The sequence below is a fragment of the Suricata suricatta genome, chromosome 17, assembly GCF_006229205.1.
Source record: "Suricata suricatta isolate VVHF042 chromosome 17, meerkat_22Aug2017_6uvM2_HiC, whole genome shotgun sequence".
Lineage (NCBI taxonomy): Eukaryota > Metazoa > Chordata > Mammalia > Carnivora > Herpestidae > Suricata > Suricata suricatta.
Window position 1 is genome coordinate 3,849,212 of NC_043716.1, and position 19,928 is coordinate 3,869,139.

Here is a 19,928-nt window from a genome sequence, read left to right on the forward strand (position 1 = left end):
TGTCGCCCTTGTCCCCAGCAGTTGGGAAGCCAGCCCTAGAGCCTTGAAGTAGGCCGTGTGCTCCTTGGCTCGGATCCCCGCCCCCCACCGCCACCAGGTGTGAAAGCCCAAGTTCTTCAAGGACCAGCAAAGCCCCCACAGAAAATGTCTCTGCCTCCCATCCACCGGGCCACCCCCATCGGGGCCATCTCTTCTGCCTAGAACATTCCTTACCCAGCTACCTGCTGGGGCTCCCCCCACCTGACTCTCCCATGGCCCAGGTCTCCTTGCCTTTGACCCAATGCCACCTTCTCAATGAGGCGGCCCCAACTGCCCCCTTTAATACTGCACTGTACCCACTGTCATCCTCACACCCTGCCCTGTTCTTTCTCCCTAACACCTAGCACCTTCTATAGCCACACTAGATTCGTTCTTTTGTCGATCGTCTTTGCCTTTCCCTGCTAGAAAGCCAGGTCAACAGGGGCAGGGCTCACTCACCGATGTGTTCCAGGACCTAAAGCAGTGTTTGGGATACAGTACGTGCTCGATAATTAGTGCATAAATGAATGGATAATGGATGGATGGACGGACGGGTGGATGGATGGATGGATGGGTGGGTGAGTGGATGGATGGGTGGGTGGCTGGATGGATGGGTGAATGGATGGATGGGTGGGTGGATGGGTGGATGGATGGATGGGTGGATGGAGGAAGAAACAAAAGCCAGGGGCCACTTCTGTCCACAAGGACATTAGGCACCAGGGGAGGGGGCCAAGTGTGTGGGGCTGGCAGCATGGTACCCATCTGGGGGTCAGGGCTCAGGTGCCTTCTGCTAAGACATCAGGCATAAAATTATCAGCAACCCTGGGAGCCCCGTGGTTCTGCTGAGACCATTTATACAAAGGAGAGTGTGACAGCAGGCTCCAGGAAGGAGGGTCACCCGGCAGGACCCAGTGTCTCTGGACAGTTTATTTTACATGGAATGAATGTAAGCATCTTGAGTGTATACACAGAGCCAAAGGGCGGGGGGAAATAAGAGCGAGAGCATTTAACTTCCTGAAAATGCTTTATATAATGCAGAACAATTATATATAGCAAATGCCTTCAAAATTTAAACCCTTTAAACATTTAGTTCTTTAGCATTAATACACACAAATGCTATTACGGGGGATGGAGGGGCAGCGAGGGGACCGGGGGAAAGGGCAGGTTACAGCCTCCATAGGGATCAGAGTTTCAACAGTGTTACTTATAAATTATGGTACATCGATGTTATTTACTGATCTAGGCAGCCAGAGGAAGGAAGGATATACAATGTGGGGTAAACACATTCGTACCAGGATGAGCAATGCTGGCAGGAGACACGGCTTTTTTTTTAACATTAAAAATGTATAAAGTATTTAGCAAAAGTTACAGAAAACAGACCAAATAAGCAAGTTTATTTTGTTAGAAAATTCCACTGTCATGGGCTTTGCTGATGTGCTCGTCTGTGCAAGGGCTGCCCCCCACCCCCCGCCCCATCTCCTCTTCCGAAGGGAAGGGAAGGGATGCAAATCTGGGAAGCCCGCCCCCTGGTCACCAAGGATGGCTGGTGTCCCATTATAGACTGCTCCCGGGTCCACATGGCTGCCTGGAGGTCACGGCTCCTGACAGCTAGTCCGCTGCATGTGTGATGCAGGTGAGCACAGAGGCCCCAGGAGGGAACATAACTTCACTTCGGGTCACAGGACCAATGGGGCGGCAGAGTGGGGCCATCCCCGTGCTCTTGCCCTGGCATCATATGCTTCCCTTCTCTGTCCCCATGTCACACTGTCCCCATGACAGCACCCGTGTGCCCGGACCTTTTGCATTCCGATTAGGAACCACTGCGATCCGATTAGGAACATCCCTCAAACATCAAGGTCAATGTCTCCATCGCCACTGGTCTCCCTCAGAAGCCCCGCCCCACAGAAAGGCTCCAGACAGAGCTGCGCCCCGGCATCTAAAGGGTAAAAGAAAACGAAACCTCAGTTCTCATTACTGGTCTTACTTTCACTCAACCCTGCTCCAACAGGAGCGGATCCTTCACCTTCAAGAAAGTCCAGACAAAACTAATTCTTCCGTGGGGGTGAGGAGGAGGGGGAGAGTCCCTCCTGGAAAATCTAGACCCGGACGCACCCAGTAAGCATGGGACCTGCAGACTTGGGCTCCATGGCCACCACCTTCACCAGGTCTGGACCCAGGAATGCCTCCCGGTTGCCTTCAAGGGCTCACCCTTCATCGAGTGGGACCTCAGTGAGACATGGCCTGGTGGAGTCACTGGCTCGGGGGTCATGGTCACAGCACGCCCGGTGTCAGCGGGGTTGGGTCCATCCCTGTCACCAGCGGCCACCACCCAGTGGGCTGCCTGCACACGCTGGTCTTGGTGCGACCGCCCCCTAAGTGAGACTCCAGCAAGGACAGGAAGAAGGAGGCTCTGTCTTCATGTCCGTCCTGGCTCCTTGGAAGAAAACCTCAGGACACGCGGTCAAGGTAGTGACTTCTGTCTGCTTCCTCGAGGGGCCCCGGGGGGCACCACCTCATTCTCCCCCCAGATCAGGAAACTGTTTGCTTTCAGCTCCACTTGTGTCTAAACAGAGAAGTGCAGGGCGTCCCTCTCGTGCAGGTTTCAGACGATGCGCAACCGAGCCCACGGGGCCCGGGCCAAGCACGACCAAGGGTCGGGTACAGGAGTGGAGACAAGGAGGAGAGAGAATGTGCATAGCTGAAGGGGAGAGACACGGACACACCTGCAGCCAGCCGACGAGGCAACAGAGGTCCGGGGAACGGTCGTGACGAGCCCAAGGCCAGCCCCGTGTTCTCACCGACACTCTGCCCGCTCACCTTCCATGCCCCCTAATGCTCAGCGCATGCCCGAGGCTGCGGGGGGTTGAAGCCAGGGCCCCCATGTGGATCTAACAGCCAAGGTGCACGCCTCAGAGTGCAGCAGAAGTGGAGGCACCCCTCCCTCCCCACTTTCTGCACAAAATCTTCAAACAAACCACAAAGAACCACCGTGGGCACAGCTGGCATCTAAAAAAGGAGCCTCGGAAGGCAAAGGAAGCAGCCGTGCCAACAAGCTGGAGAGCCCGGGGCCGGGAACCTCCAGGGCAAACAACTCACTTCACAAGCCAGAAAGCGGCCCCAGGTCCCCCGTGCAACGGGGCGCTACTCTGTGGCAGAGGGCACACGCTAGTGACATGCACACAACGTGGGTGACCCAACGGGTTAAGCGGAGAGGAAGAAGCCGCATCGAGGGCCACTCAGCAGCAATTCTGTTTGCCCGACACTCTAGAAAAGGCAAAAACTGCAAAAACCGTAGAGTCAGAAAATCCGTCAGTGAGGGGGGGGGAGAGGAGTGGAGGGACCATAAGGGAGCCGGAGGGAATTTCCAAGAGGGGTGGAAATATGATGTTGATTTGGATGGTGGTTGTAAGACTGCGTTTGTCAAAGTCCAGGGAACCTGGTGAATTTCACTACCTGTCAAGGAACCCAAACACTGTTATGTCAAATACTGCTCAATAAACCTGGAGAAGAAGACAGGGCAGTAGGTCTTGGAGGGGTGAGGGGACTGTGGGGGGATATGCCGATCTGTCCCCCACCTCTTATCTTTAAAGTGCTTCCCTGACCTACACAACCACCAGCACGGTCTGCAGGGTCCTGCCTAAAATCCTGTCAAGGCCACTCACGGCTGGACGCAAAATCACTTACGTGAGCCAAAGCCTTTGACGTCCTTTGAAGTTTATGGCTTGTGTTTCCAAGAAGGGACTTTGGCTCAGCCGAGATGCTCAGGCACCCGTCCGCTCATCCAGTAACTGACTGGTTCTCACAAACCGACCAGAAACCCCTACTTTGTGCACGTGTGCGGTGTTTTCTGTCCACTCCTGCCGTTAACCAGCCCCCATGAGAAGGGTCTCCCGCTGAAGAAATCCTCCTGCCCTGACAGGCGGGGGGTGGAGGTGGGAAGGAGACCCTACGGGGTCCTGACGGCTGCTGCCCGATGGCTCAGTTGGCCAGCGCTTTGCAATACTGATGGAAAGCGATAGGAAAAAAAAAAACGCAAGGAAGGAGCAAGCCGTTTCTCCCAGAGACCGTCGTGACAACCGGCTGACTCTGAACACCATTTGTCTTCGGGAGATTCCCCCTCCACACACACACAATCTGGTTTTCACAGACATAACTGTGTGTCTCCGTGTCTCCCAGGAGGCAGGGGGAAGGATCACCGGTTCCGAGAAAGGGAACAGATTCTCTCAGGAATATCTCAGACATGTGCTGAGTGAGCCCCGCTGCACCCCGTCGAGCCCGCACGCCAAAACGTGTACAACAAAACCGAACAGCCACAGCGGCTTGAGGGCTGCCCCAAAGCCGGGCTTCCAAGCTCCGTTTCCCCAGAGCAGGAGCCCTAACAGACCCCTCTCTTCATTCACTGGGCTCACCGGCCAGCCCTGGGCCTCAGTACTCCGCTTTGTGAAGCGAGGAGAGTTATTTAGAAGAAACGAGAGCGATCTCTGAAATCCGAGTCGGCTACGGGCTGCAGGCTCTGGGGACCAGAGGGTTACGCTCTTATGACTCTCCACCTGTCCACCTTCCATCTGATGGTAAATGCCATCTGTGTTCTCATACAGACTCCCGGTGGGTTGAATGGGGAGCAGGAAAGACCTCAGGAGCCCCTTGTCTACATGGAGCATAGAGGGGCTGGGGAAAGAGCGCCTTTCTTGCCTATAGTGACATTCCTAGCACCCCATACAATGCCTGCTTTATTCCAAGTATCTGCTCTATAAACAATGAGTGAGTGAATGAATGAACGAACACAGATCTACCAGCATAACAGTATCTCAGGAAACCTCAATTCTGCAGAGAGTACTTGTGTGTGAATGCCAAGGTCACGGACTTGCATGACTCCCAGTGAAAAAAACTACATCTACAGAATCTTCAAAGATCACGGGCTCCCTCTGCTCTGTCTGTCCCCAGATCTCGGCAACTGCTCAGCCTTCGATGAATTCTCGATGAACGGAGGAGAGGAAAACAAAGAGCAAGGAAGAGGGAAGAAGTATGTATGTGAGGGATGGGGTGGAGGGGAAGAATGATTCCAGAAAACAGACCGGCCCCCACAGGGCCAAATCAGCCTCCCCTGGAAGAGGCAAGAGACCCTCCCCTCATCCTGGGGAGCAACAGAAGACTTGGGAATGCTCAGATGGGAAGGAGAAAACAAAATCAATGAGCCGTATCACACTCAAAATATCTGTGTTAATAACAGGCTATTGGCTTTGAACATTTGAAAGTCACCCACAGATTAGTTTGCTAAGCCACAGAGCAATTACCGCTAGCACCCATTTTGAATAGAGAAACCAAGAAATAACATCCTAAAATCGGTTGCTGGTGTCACGGGCACCAACCCCAGATCTGGAAGCCATGGTCCTCCGTGCCGGGGAGAGGCCCACCCTCACACTTTCGTGTCGGGGAAGGCTTTCACGCTGACCTTTCCGGGTTGCCCAAGCTTGGCTCGCTCAAGGATAGTCAGCATCTTTCTACTATGAGCTATGAAGACACAACTCTGAATCAGTGAAAGAGGTGCAGAAAGATTCAAGATGAGGAAGTCATCAGTTCCTGGCGTGTGGGACCGAGGGACCAGTGGGTTGTGCTCTTGACCTTGTGGGGGGCGAATGAGCCCTGCACGTCCAAAGTAATCGAAGGGAAGGATGAGCTAAGAAAGATGGGCTCTCAGGGCATGGGTTCTGGGCTAGAATCTGCCCCCTGCTGGCCGTGTGACCATGGCCACCTTCAGGGGCCATTGTTGGGTTCCCCTGGAGCCGATGGGTTCTCAGAGTCTGATGGTACCCAATGTGTCTCCTGCGTTTCTATAAAGGAAGAGGCTGATGCGCGAGGACCCCATGGGCCAGGCTGGAAGCTTCCCAAGTCACACACCAACCTGGCCTTGCCCGAATCAGGGGATGGCTGACGGGGAAGGTGGGCTCCATGCGGGGCTCCAGAACGTGCAGACGCAGAGGCCAAGGTGGCAGGGCACCGTCTGGAAGCCAGGACCGGCCGCTGTGCCTGCATGGTGCCCACCAAGGCGAGAAAGCTGAATGGTGGATGGCTGGTGGGGGGGTTTGGAGGGAGGGTCATCCACCCCCTCAGGCCCCCCACCCCACCCCCCTGCCCCGTGTACAAGGAGCTAGAGCCATCTGGGGGATGGCAAAGACCCAGCCCAGCCCATCGCCCATGGGGGACTGACCCAGCCCCATGAAGAACCTGGGAAGGGGCGGGGGTGGGGGCGGGGCTTTCATTGAGGAGATGGCTTAGGGGTTGGGTTGGATGGAGGTTTCCAGCCCAGAGACTGGACAGTAGATGCTGGACCAAATATAAAATGCGACTCAACGCTCTGAACTTGGGGCTGATGTGCTGAATGAGGTAGTTCCGTCCTGACCTCTCCAGGCAGGTCAGTCTGGGTAGAGAAGAGCCAGGCCTTATTCCCAAGACCGCAGATGATGGAAAGGGGCAGAGGAGAGCCAGGATGTGGGCTCCCAGAATGCAACAGGGAAAAGAAAAGTAAAGAGGGCGGCTGCAGAAGGCTCTGGGTGTGGGCTGTTGAGCTAAATGATGCCTTCTCTCCACGATTCTGATCCTCTTCCTGGATTGGAGATGGGGACCCTTTTCCCACGACCCTCCAAAGCCTGGGACACAGCTTGGGGAAGGGCCTCGGGGCTTCCAGGGAGACAAGCGTGCGACGCAGCCGGCTCTGGGTGGGGATGTGACCCTACGGGGCGCAGCAGGGACCATAAAGTTCCAGCCTCAATCTGTTCTCGGAGCAGCAAGCACAGGACAGGAATCGGGGGGCTTCAGCCTTGGGGACAAGGGCAGGGCTGTGGACCCGTCTTCTTGGCCTGGGGACATTGGCAGCTCCCGGCAGGGCCGCCTTTCTGGAATCACCAGCTCAGGGGACCAGGACAGTGGGCAGAGGACAGCTGCAACTCAGCTCTCCGCGGGACCCCCGGCCCCTCTCCTCACAGGACCCCCGGGGCCGTGCGTGCCCGTCTAGATCTCCATGTCCACAGGGCGGATATTGCCTGTCTTGTGCTCTCTGACCCACAGCTCCCTGTCTTTGGCTGGGTCCACTTTCCGAAGCAGTTGGTCCACAGGCTCGACTGTCTGCAAGGGACAGAGAAGGGGACACGGTCAGAGGTGGCAGCTGGGGACAGCACTGTTGAGCCAGGTGGCCTTTGGAGCAGCCTCTCTGGACGTCTGGGGGCCCCAAGTGAGGCCCTTGGGAGGGACAATGGTGTGCAGGGCTGCATGAGCAGGGAGCCCTGGGCCCCCATCCTCGCTCTGCCCTCCAGCCCACAGGTCTGGGTACCAGGCAGGGTGGCCCATGGCCACGAGTCCGGGACCTCCTCCATCTGTCCCCACCTTAACATCCAAGAACATGGCAGATAAAACTTCAGCTTTAGATATTTTTGAATACTTCTGGGTTATTTATTATTTGGGGGGCAAGGGGGTGGATGGTAAGAAATTTGCCAGGGGAGGGGTTCCCGGTTGGCTCCTTCAGTTAAGTGCCCGACTCTTGATTTCAGTTCAGGTCATGATCTCACAGTTCATGGGTTCAAGCCTCATGTTGGGCTCTGCGCTGTCAGTGCGGAGCCTGCTTGGGATTTTCTCTCTCTCAAAATAAATAAATAAACTTGGGGCACCTGGGTGGGCCAGTCAATTAAGTGTCCGACCTCGGCTCAGGTCACGATCTCACAGTTCATGGGTTCGAGCCCCATGTCAGGCTCCGCACTGACAGCTCAGAGCCTGGAGCCTGCTTTGGATTCTGTGTCTCCCTCTCTCTCTCTGTCCCTCCCCTGCTTGTGCTCTCTCTCTCTCTCTCTGTCTTGAAAATAAATAAACATTTTAAAAATACAGAAATGAATCAACCAAACTCTTTTTCATTAGAACAAAAGGAAGAAGTTTGCCAGGGCAGGCAGTAAGGTCCTCAGTACTTTAACGGTCCTGCCCTGCTTTCTCCTCAAGGTAACCGCTCACGTGTGTCTCTAACTCACGTGCTTGGGAGGGATTCACGCGGACGTCCAGGACGGACCGTAAGCCCCGCCCCGGCAGCACCTGCCACTGGCCACCTTCCCGGGCCCGGCGCCAGCGGCTCCCCTCTTGGCCTGCGCCGCCCCCTCCCGGCCCTGCCAGGGAACTCACGCTTTGGTTGAACATGTCCGTCTCGTGCCGCAGCTGTGTATACTGGCACAGATGCTGCCGGATCATCTCCACCCTCTCCACCTCCAGCCGCTCGAGCTCCTGCGAGGGGGACACCAGGCGGCCCTGGGCGTGCGCCCTCCCCTCGTGCAGGCCCCAGCCCCCACCCCCACCCCACGGGAGACCCCAGTCACCGTCACCACCTGCTCGGAGCCGAGCCTGAGTCTCAGCTGAGCCTCTGGGGCCGAGTCGGCCGGCACGTAGGGGTGAGGGTGGAGGTGATGTGCTTGGAGTGCTGGGCACCGAGGGCTTTTCATGAATTGCTTAATTGACCTCAATGATTTTAACACATGAGCATCGCTTGCCCAAAGCACATGGCATTATGGGGGAGAGTCGGGTGCGAGCCAGGGTCTAATCCTGACTCCGCACCAGTGCAGACCCAGCCCCGGCTCCCTGAGGTGGAGAAATAGGCCACACGGGGAGGCTCCGTCTCCGTCCCTGGCCCTCTGCCCAACAGCCTCCTCTCCTCTGTCCGTTCCTAGTGCTGAGGTGCAGACAGGAGCCCAGGCCAGAGAAGCAGGTGGGGGACGGCCATTGCCAAATGGAAGAGAAAGGGCTTGCCCTTTGGTTTCTAGATGGTTCTGCACCTTGGGAATTTAGAGGATCAGACTGCTATTCTGTGCACAATTAGGTCACTGCTCAGGTGATTAACCGGGAAGGAGGGTAAATCAGGAGGCTTAATTAGGGGATTAACCAGAGGGAAAACTGGGTCACTGTCCCTGGGGGAGGCCTCTAATCTGCCCTGGTGGGCTGACATGTAGGGAAGACAGTCCTTCGGTCCTGTGCCAGGTGGACGAGGGCAGCTTTGGGCGGTGGGGACAAGGCAATGAATTCCTGGCACAAGACCTCCCTTCTCATCCAACCGAAGAGCCAACCACACTTCACTGTCCCATCCCATGGTGCTCGGGAGGGGATGTGTCCTTCACGAGAAATACTCAGGAAGGCAAAAGAAAAGGGGTCTGATGCCTACTCCCTGTGCCCTTCGGGCAGGGGCCCCCCTGCCTTTCTTCCTAAATAGCTACCCCCTGATCTCGCTCCCTACGTGCCTCTCATCTAGGACCTTCCGGGGGTGGGAAGGGTCATGCTTCCTACAACCTGGCTATTTGTCCTTAAGGAGCCACTTACATTTAGTTGAGGACATCCCTGCATGACCCTGACGCCTCGGAGGATGGCCAAGGAGGACACAGTAAGACCCAACCTTTCCCTGTGTCCACACGGCTAGGAAGTGCCAAAGCAGGATCTGAATCCACACAGACTGGCTCAGAGTAGAGGTCTTGACCTTGGCGGTAGAGCAGATAGAATGTCCACCTGTGTGGCCGCCTCCACTCCATCCCCATGGCCGCCGGCATCCCTGCCCAGGGCCGGCCCTATGCTGACGCTGCGCACTCACCAGCGTGGTGGTCACCATCTCCTCAAACCACTTGGACTGGGCTTGGTTGTAGAGGTCCACGCAGCGCATGAGGTCGTCTCCTGGAAGAGACCACCAGCCACCATCACACTTAGTCTTGTCCTCACCATGGCGGCCCTCTAGTGTCCCTGGCTCGTGGAAACCACCGGAGAGTGGATGGAGGGGGAGCAGAGCAAAGGAAAAGGGCGACCAGCTTTGGGGTGTCCATCTGAACTTGACCCCAGATACCAAGAATTCAGGATGAGGGTTTCTTAATGTGTACGTGTGGGGGCGGTGGTGTTCCTAGGACCCCCCAATCCTACCGCAAGCCCAGGAAATGCTTCCCTCTCTAAAGATCCCAATTTCACTGGACATTGGTAGGTCTTTCTTGGTTAAAGCGTGTCACAGGAACCTGGAAGTTGCTGAGAATTAGAAAGGAAAAGTCTGCAAATTATGTGCATGTGTGTGTGTACATGCACCAGAATATAATTCTGAAACATGAAATAACGTGTCTGATGGTTTGTGGCTCATTTGTGTGTGGTGACAGTACAAAGACGTGCATTGGCCGCTATACACCAGTTTGAGGGTGGGGGTGACTTTGGGAAACAGAAAGGATGGCGGGAGGGCGGAATGAGCTCTTCCCACAGCACTGTATTTCGTAAAAGAGAGACGTGAATACAGGTAACTACTCAATCTCAATGGCTAGACTATTGGAAATGGCAGGTACATTTGAAACATTTTGTTGCCTAGACAGAAAACACTTTATGTAGAGACCATCACAAACATTGCTAAGAACCTCATCGCCTGAAACACAATCCCTGGACCCACAGTGTCCCCGTGCCCTGGGACCTTGCTGGAAATGCAGATCTCAGGGCACTCAGGAGACTCGCTGAATAGGCGTTCTCACGAGACCCCCAGGTGAGCCGGGCACACATCACAGCTGGGGTAGTGTCACCGGAGCCCATGGCGGCGTCTCAGAGTGGTTTTCTGATCATGGCAGGGTGCCAGAGACAGAGAACAGTGTCACACTGTTTCTTCGAAATGCCAAACCTCATAAGTCAACCCAAAGCCAACCTGTTCACTCCATACATCTAGTAATTCCAGCGAATACAAAGTTATTCCTATAATATCATCCCCTGGCTTATGTGGATTCTAAAATGGAGGTGAAAAGAAATCAGGGAGACTCGCGTCCACGTGACCCAGGGCCCAGCTCAGTGCCCCCTCCACTGACCCATACTGCGGGCAGGGCGATGAGGCGGAGTCACAGAACCCAATTAAGGGCTGTGTTCATTTTGCTCTCGACCCATGGCCAGTGAATGGGTCCCCCATTTCAAGAAAGAATGACCAGGAGAGAAGAAAGGGCGTGCTTCACTACACGTTCCCAGCAGCCCACACCTGACCATCGACGGGGTCAGCATGTATCCCTACAGACGTACAGGGACAGAACCCCCAAAGCCCACTCTGTCCATCCCAATTTCGGGACCGTGCTTTGGACAGCTTCTCCAGCATCAGGAACTAGGGTGGCTGGCGGAGACGGTCTTCTCTCTGTGTAGCCCGCCAGAGGGCGCCCTTCTGAACAAAGTGAGTGGGAGAACGTGGATTTGGAACCAGGGTAGCTGGGCGGTCACCTCAGCCCAGGAGCTGTGGAACTTGGACAAGTCAGTTAGTTAACCTGCCTGAGCCTCAGTTTCCTCATCTGTAAATAGGGGTGTCAACAGTACGTTCACAGTCATGGGGACAGGTACCTGTTGACACTCGGGATGGACGCCAGCAGAGTTAGTGTGACAGGCACGTGAGCTAAGGGGGTGAAGATGACAGCAGAGGTCAAGCCCCTCGGGCACCCAGATGCGCTCCCCTCCAGCAGCCTTGGGAAGGATGAGCAAGGGAAGGGAAAGAAAGGAGAGTAGAAAAGCAGGCATCTTCCGTGTAATGTGCTGTCCTGGAAAATGGAGCCAAGTCGTCTTTGGAAGAAAATAAGGTGGGATTCTGGGCCACGGGGCTCCGTGACTATGATCCTGGGGGAACGTCCATCACCTGTCTGTCAACCGCCTTCTAGCCCATAAAGGGCACAGAGATACCTCCCAGCAGGACGAAGTGCGGAGGCTCTGACGCACAGGGCCGGGCACCTGGCACACGGAAAAGGTTTCGGAAAGGTAGACTTTTCGTGGTCAGATCCAAGGACAAGGACAAGTCACTTCCATCACAAAATAATTCCAGACCGTAGGGATATTATCTGATGGCAACGCATGCCACAGGGGCACAGCAAGACCTGAGAGCAAAGGTAACCAAGCCCCCAGCTCGTGAAAATGTAACATTTTCTAAATTTGGCATCAATTTAGTAGAAATAGCAAATCACAAGATTCATCTAGAATACAAGAGAAGGGAAAACACAACAAGTCAGGACCATGGGAACATGGAGCGAGCGGTGGGGTGAGGGAAAATAAACACCCACTGGGTCAAATATTCACATGTGTATTTTTTAAACCTGGGGGCAAAGGGGAAAAAGGTGATTAAAAAATATTCAGAAAGGAAAGGTCTTTCTAAGTCAGTCGCAAAACCCAGAACTCACAAGGGACAAGACAGTTGTATGAAAAAATTCAACGCGGAAACAAGGCAGAGAGAGAGAAGAAAAGAAATGAAATGAATATAAAGAACAAAATTAAATGATCGATGGCAACCCAGGAAAAAGACGTCCAATTCAAACCACAGAAGGTTCATTTTCCAGACACAGAAACATAATCCTTATCAATCCATCAGAAAAAGACAGGCCACATCGACAAGAAACTGGGGACCGGACAAGAGCTCTTCAGCGCACAAGAAAAAGTCACACGTGACATCTACAAGTCTACTTGTAAAATGTGCAAATTCACTCAGAAAGGAATGTAACATTGAATTAGCCACACAATGTGGTCGGTCACTAGACAGCTCTGGTGTCCAAAATCTGATCCCACACAGCCCTGACCAGAGCTTAGGGAACGGGCGTCCTTACTTTAGAGGTGATGTGCACACCTCTCACAAAAGCCATTTGGAAGTCCCCATCCAAATGAACACAACGCTTTGACCCAGAAAGTCCACATCCATTCTATCTGTGAACGGAGTCTCACGTGCACACAGACCCTGCATCACTAAGAGCCATCACTGCTGTGGGCAAACACCCTCAAACAATCAGAAAGTCCTACAAACATCCAGCAGAGGAAATTGTGAAATAAATTCAGGTCCAATCACACACTTGGACACTATTCAACCATTTAAGAAGTCTGATATACAGGGGCGTCTGGGTAGCTCAGTCGGTTAAGTGTCCAACTTCGGCTCAAGTCATGATCTCACAGTTTGTGAGTTTGAGCCCCGCGTCGGGCTCTGTGCTGACAGCTCGGAGCCTGGAGCTGCTTCGGATTCTGTGTCTCCCTCTCTCTCTGCTCCTCCCCGCCTCCCCTCTCTCTCTCTCAAAAATAACCATTAAAATTTTTTTCTTTTAAATTCAAACCCTAGGAAGTGTTGATGGTCATTATATCTAGTGAATAAGATTTTATGTTCTTAGGCGCTGATTACAATTTTTTTGCCAAGCAGCGACAGAATTTTATTTTTAAAGTAACTTAATAAATTGAGCGAATTTAAATAGCCCCTCCCCGCCCTGGGTTTCCCTTCTCAACTCCCAGCTAAGTCCATGATGCCTTCTATTTCTGGATCCAATGACCACCATGCGCTGTAAGGTCTTTCTGTGGAATGCTGTCTATATTACACAGCTTTGCTATCCGCTCTTTCTATGCCACGGTATCTCACGAGGTCCAGACAGTGGCTGCTTTGTTCTATGATCAATGAACTGTCCCAGGCTCCCCAGCAGGTGGGAAGGACTCGGACGCCATCTGATCCAAACCCTAATGACAGCACAGGCTCATAATTCCAGAGGACAACATGCATTGTCCTAGCATGCAGTTAACCTTTTGGTCTCTAGGGGGCCCCTGGGTGGCTCGGTGGGTCAAGAAACCCACCTCACGCGATGATCTCGAAGTTCATGAGTTCGAGCCCCGTGTCTGACAGCTCAGAGCCTGGAGCGGCTTCCGATTCTGTGTCCCCCTGGCTCTCTGCCCTTTCCCCGCTCACACTCTGTCTCTCTCTCTCTCTCTCTCTCTCAAAAATAAACATTTTAAAAATATTAAAAAAAAAACAATTTGGCTTTCTAAAAAAATATTTACTAAGGTGTTTTTTTGTTTTTTGTTTTGTTTTGTTTTGTTTTTTAACTGGTTTTCCGCCCTCTTGTGCATCGGCTACTTTTTACCACAAGGTGGAAGCAGAAACCGACTCACTGGGGAGAATCTTGGCCGAGACTGGGGAACCCCCGGGACAAGAGATGGGGGGACTCTGCTCTGGTCCAGCAGCCTGATCACCACGGCCGAGCCCCTGGGAGCGGAGGTAGGGTCTCTGCTTCTGCTCCGGGCTCCTCGAAGGGCCGGGACCCCGTGTCCCAGCCCCCACCCCAGCCCGGCCCGGTGGGGTGCACCTTCCGGAGCACCCCGCTCTGTGCGGCTGAGGCCAAGGACGGGAGGCGGCGGTGGGGGGGGGGCGGGGGCTCGCACTCACCAGCCTGCGTGGACTTCCTCCGCGCCTTCTTGATGTCCTCCTCCGTCTTATTGCTCAGCTTGATCTCCAGCTGCTGGGTCTTCATCTCCAGGTCTCTCTGCCTCTCGGTGAGGGCCTTCCGGGCCTGGGGTCCAAGATGCGGGGGGCTGCTCACAGGGCCTGGTGGGGCCCTGCCCCCCTGCTGGGAAGAGTCCTCTCTCCTCCCTGTGCTCATGGCGTTCTCCAGCAATGCTTAGCGGACTGAAGCACCAGCTGCCCCATCCCGGGGCTGGATGGGTCCTTGGGTGGCAGCAGCCAGCCGGGTCCGGGTGCCCCCAGGAACTCGCATCCCTTACCCCACGCTCCTCCCCAAGGCGCTGGGCTCAGAGCTCCCAGACCTCAGGCAGGGCAGTGATGCAGGCAGAAATCAGCCCTTGAGGCTCACAGAAGGGGCCCCAGGGGGGCCAGCACACATGCCAGCAGGGCGCCCCACAAAGCATGGCGCGTGTGCCCAAGCGAGTCCCTGTGTCTCCAGCTGGCCCTCTGGCAGTGCCCTTTGGCTAAGACAGGGCTGGAGGCTGGCGCTCCCCATCCCCCAGCCGTGCCCCAAATCCCGCCACACGGGGACAAGGGCCTCCCCTCGGCTCACCTTCTCCACTGCCGCGTAACGGCTGGCCAGCTGCTTACGGAGGTCGGCGATGTGGTGGTCACACTTCTTCATGTCCTTCTTGAAGTTCTCCCGGAAGTTCATCAGAGGCTTCTCAACCTCGCTGTGAAGCTGGGCAGGAGAGGAGGGGGCGGTGCTCAGCACCCCAGTGCGGCAGCCGCGAGGGGGCAGGGGTTGTGGTCCCCAAGTCTGCAGGTGAAGGCGGACTCAGGGACGGTGGAGGCAAGAGACAAGGGGCCACGTGCCAGGGCTCAGGTGACAGGAGGTCCCCTGGGTGGGGAGGCCCCAGGGTTGACACCGATGGACGGAGGGGTGGGTTAGCGTCCAAGGCTTTCTGGGACCTTCGTGGGCTGCCTCCCACCCCAGACTCCCACAGCTTCCCGTCGGGTTTTGCTCAGGCCTCTGGGCATCACCTGTCCTTTCCCAACTGGGAACCTCCTGGGGGCAGAAACCAAGCACCCATCTCTGTCCCCAAGCGCTCCACACAGCGACAGCCACATGGATGCCGTTTCATTAGACGTGGTCGGGTCAGTTCTGTGTTGAAAGCCTGCTACGTGCCAGGTGTGAGACCCCCAGGGTGGTCTGGATGTGGTTCAGAGCCCGAGGACGTCCTGGCGGAGGCGGCTCTGGCCGGGAGAGGCTCACAGCCGCGCCCAGGAGGGCCTTCCTCACCCCTCCCGCCTGCTTGGGGACAGGGGCAGGGACACTCCCGCCGGAGCGGGCCGGCCAGAGAGGCCACGGGTCACGTGGGCATTTCAAGCTTTTTCTTTCATTCCTTCCCTCTTCCTGACTCCACTCCCCTTTTCAGGAGAGCTCGCGCTTAATTTTTTTTTTTGATGTGAACATAGGTGACATTTGATGATAAGACAGATTAATGTGGTCCTGCGGCAGCCAGAGCCAGTGAACAGCCCAGAGCCCAGAGGACTCGCTCTCAGAGTCTCCTTCATGCCCCCGCTCAGCCTCCCGGAGCCCCCGCTCAGCCTCCGAGAGCCCCCTGACAGCCTTCCGGGGTCCCTTGGCCTGCACCCGTCCCAGAAGTGCCTTTGAAAAGCACAGCTGAACCTTCCCCGGGCACAGGCCCTCCCGATGCTGGAGATTGGTGACTTCTCTTTCCCCTCACCAGGCTCTGCTGCATTATCTTTCCCTCTGGAGACCTGAGGACTAAGGTGTTTGCAGCTCTAAACCACCAAATACTGGCGATGGTGACCTCCGAGGGGGCAGAGGGCCCGCTGGCTTTGCTATTCTGTGCCCACAGGGTCGGGTCAGAGCCGGTGCGGGCTGGGTGCCCGCCCCTTTACTACCTGGGAGAGCGACAGGATCTTCGGTGCCGGGGGCACAAGTTGACGCCTGTGCCGTCAGATGACCTTCAGCCCTGTCCCCCTGCTCTGAGCTGTAACCGCCTCCTACTAATGGTCTTCTGAGCCCCTTGAAGTGGCCTTGCTTAGGAAAACACCCCCACCTGGTGGCAGCCTATGCCAAGGACATGCAGACCCCTTTCCCATACGGATCGGGTGTGGAGCGGCCTCTGAGGGTCTTTTCAACATTCAGATTCCTGGGCTCATGCCCCCTGCTCTGTGGTCTGGGGGAGGGGCCCAAGAACCTACCAATACACTAACATGTGTTCCCCAGGCTTCAAAACACTTTCTGGAAACGTAAGATTACTGGTTGTCACCGCACGCAATCCCATAGAGGCCCACGATTCTCCGGTATTTTAAATGCTTTAAAAAATCTAACTTTTTTGGGGGTGCCTGGGTGGCTCAGTCAGGTGAGCATCTGATTCTTGATTTCAGCTCAGGTCACGGTCTCGTGGTTCATGGGATCGAGCTCCACATCAGGCTCTGTGTTGACAGTGCGGAGTCTGCTTGGGATTCTCTCTCTTTCTGCCCCTCCCTGACTCTCTCTCTCTCTCTCTCCCTCTCAAAATAAAAAAATAAACATTAAAAAAAGAAGACTAATTTTTTTCTCTAAGTATTCTGGCTGGGTGACCTCTTATCTTCATTCTTAATAGTTGAGCATCTTCGTTTCCCCAAATGTGGGAGGCCGTCCCGGACATCCGCCCGCATGGTCTCCCTGTTGTCTCAGGAGGGGCAGAGCCCGGAGCCGCCATTAGCTCGGCCCAAGCCCTGGCACTCTGGGCTAGCCCCTCCGACTTCCGCCTCCACGTCGGAAGACAGAGAAGTCACAAGTCGGAAGACTGTCTGGTCCTGTGCTTTGCACACGGTGGGTTCCTAAGAGCTGTGGGATCAGGTTAGTGTCAGGACCAGCTTTTTGATGAGGACAGCCCAGACACAGACAGAAAACATCGGCGCACTTCAGACGGGACAAGCGTGGCTCTGTGGAACACTGGTCTCGGCCACGCACGTGCGAGGCTAGCTGGGTGTGGATGCGTGTGTGCTCTGCCCGTGTAAAATGTATCCCTGTGGGAACAGGTTTCAAGTCACTGATCTGGTCCAAACTCTTCATTTCACATGTGAAAAAAAAAAAGAGCCCAGAGACGCGAGGACTTGCCCAAGGTCACAACGCTTGTGCGTGGTCGCCCGGACATAAAACTCGGATCTCTTGACTCCCAGGCTTCTGTCTGAAAAGGTGCGGCCTCTACTGCATGATTAGATTTCCTTCCATCAGACGGAAGATTTCTATTCAAGTTCTTTGGCCGAAGCCAGGACTAACTTCCCTTTGTAGACCGTGCATCTCCAGCCGTTGCACTAACTGTGGCTGGCAAGCCTGAGAGGCACTTTTTAAAGAGCCTCCGACCCCGCACAGCCAGAGTGCAATTTCAACGAGCCCCGGGGAGCAGACGTTAAACTGGGTGTTGGGCGTTTGAAGCCAGAGGACCCACGGCAGATGGAAAAATCTTCGGAGCGCCTTGGTTTTCGGGGACTCGCCATACAGCCACGCACGCGGCCACTCCACGATTACCGAAGGCCACGGACACTGACGGGCCGGCCGGAGGCAGCAGCTCCCAGGCAACGATTGCAACTCATGAGCTTTCTTCACAACCCCCGCCCCCCGTTCAGCCGCTGGCCGTCCCCTGGGAGGGAAGGGGGCCTGGAGGCTGAGTCAGTGAGCGATCACGCCTCGGGCTGAACCTTCCACACGGCCCCTGAGTTACAGGGTTTGGAGAGCTTTGGGGTTGGTGAACACGTCCGAATGCCGGGCGGGGAGGTGGTGCGCCCGGGCTCCACGGGGACAGAGGCTTTGGGTTTGGGACCCTTCCGGACCTCGCCCTACGCACCTCTTTGTCTGGCTGCTGGCCTGTACCCCTTACGACAGGCCTTACTGCGGGCCGGCGTGGGATTCCTAACCCGAGGAAGCGCGGGCAACCTCCACACCCACGCCTCGCAGCTGACATCCCATCGTGACAGTCCTGAGGGGCGGAGCTGTCCCCCCCCCTGCCCCCTGCCCCGTGGAACGTGACGCAGGGTGTCGGGACGACGGAGCTGAACCCCGGGGCTGGTGTCAGAGCGGTGGTGGGTGCGGGAAAACCCCCCGTTTGGTGGCAAATACTGGTGCTGGGGGAGGTGTTAGTAACATAATAGCAGTAGTAAAAAGAAATTGGAGGAAAACGGTGCCTGACCTGCTGAGGACTGTAAAGAATCGAGACTCAGGGGTCCTGCTGACTGGGAGAGGATGCCCCCAGGGCTCCCGGGGACCCAGCAGGTGGCTGCTCAAAGCCTGTAGACCCGGCTGGCAACCTCTCACCCATCTCCCCGCTCAGTGGAGGCTCCTGCCTCCCTGGGGCCAGGACAGGAGAAGGAGGGAGCACTCCCCACGGCCGAAGGCAGGAGCAGAACTCGCTGCTCTGCACACGAGGCAGAAAAAAAGGTACTTGGTGGAACCTCCCCCCCTTCCCCACCCTCCGGGCTCGACTGGCCAATTTCCCGCGAAGTGCTCCAAGTTCCTCACTGGGAGCCCCGAAAGTCTCGCTCACGGCTGGAGCCCACCAGTCTCGGGGCGCTGACAGCCTTCAGAAGCGGGGAGCCCCCAGCAGCGCCTTCCCCCCGCCCCGGCTCTTCATGAAGCCCCTGCGTGGGTCCCCGCCGTTCTGCCCTGTGTGTGCAGGGGACCGCCACGGGCTGGGGGGGCAGGGGGTGACGAAGCCGATGCCTGTCCTGCAGCAGCGCACCTCCCAGGGGACCCCAATTCCTGTGAGGCAAGCGCTGCAGAACGGATGGAATCCGGAGTGCTGAGGGCGGAAGTCAGAGAGGGGCATCGCCTTCGGGAGATGCCACCTTCACACTGTAGTAAAAGAGGCAGTGTGTCCTTCATGTTAAACACAGGGGCTCAGAGTTTCAGTGCTTTGTGTGAGTTCCCCACTGGGCTGCCATGTCTGACTGGTGACTGTGGGAAGAGCATGGACCCCAGGAGGCAGACGTCACTGGGAACAGTCTCTCTTCCCTTAAAAGGCGGCCGTGCAGGGCCCCTGGGTGGCTCAGCTGGTTAAGCGTCCAACTCTTGGTTCTGGCTCAGGTCATGATCTCAAGGTTTGTGGGTTTAAGCTCCACATTGGGCTCTGCATTATCAGTGAGGACCTGCTTGGAATTCTCTCTCTCTCTCCCCCGCTCCCAAAGATAAACATTTTTTTAAAAAGTCAACCATGCTAGTGGGTAGCCCTATCAGTCACGCACACATTAGTATGAATTATTTCTCTTGGGCATTTGGTTTATTTTTCCCCTGAAGAGTAGGTGAGAACCTGAGAGGGAACTGGAGATAGGAGTTGGGGGTGAGGGTTGGAGGTGGCATGGGGGGCGGGGGACAAGGTCATCTGGAAACATGGAGAAATCCGGATAGAAAGTAGGGCTTAAAAAGATGGGGGGCGTTGGAAGGAATGAGTCAGTTGACAGCCCAGCCAAGTGAGAGTGAGGCCCGGAGGAGCTGAGGGGTGTCCTCGCCTGACAGAGGCTCGCCGGGGCGGCTCAAAGACTTTGTGGGACTTTCGTGAGCCACGTGTTAAAAATTAAATACGATCTACACTTAACAAATCATATTAGAAACAAAGGTAAAGGGGCCCCTGGGTGGCTCAGTCGTTTAAGCATCTGACTTTGGCTCAGGTCATGAACTCATTCACAGTTTATGAGTTTG

The 19,928-nt window shown here is 55.6% G+C and overlaps 1 protein-coding gene across 1 annotated transcript in view; it reads right to left on the bottom strand.

The window, feature by feature from the left end:
* Positions 1 to 1,023: 1,023 nt before the first annotated feature.
* GAS7 (growth arrest specific 7) overlaps positions 1,024 to 19,928 on the bottom strand; it is a 35,051-nt gene continuing 16,146 nt past the window's right edge. Inside the window, 6 exon segments of the mRNA XM_029928961.1 lie at positions 1,024 to 7,140; positions 8,179 to 8,277; positions 9,626 to 9,705; positions 14,201 to 14,324; positions 14,829 to 14,982; positions 16,695 to 16,716. Of these exon segments, the coding sequence (XP_029784821.1) occupies positions 7,027 to 7,140; positions 8,179 to 8,277; positions 9,626 to 9,705; positions 14,201 to 14,324; positions 14,829 to 14,982; positions 16,695 to 16,716 (593 nt within the window). The 3' untranslated portion in view covers positions 1,024 to 7,026.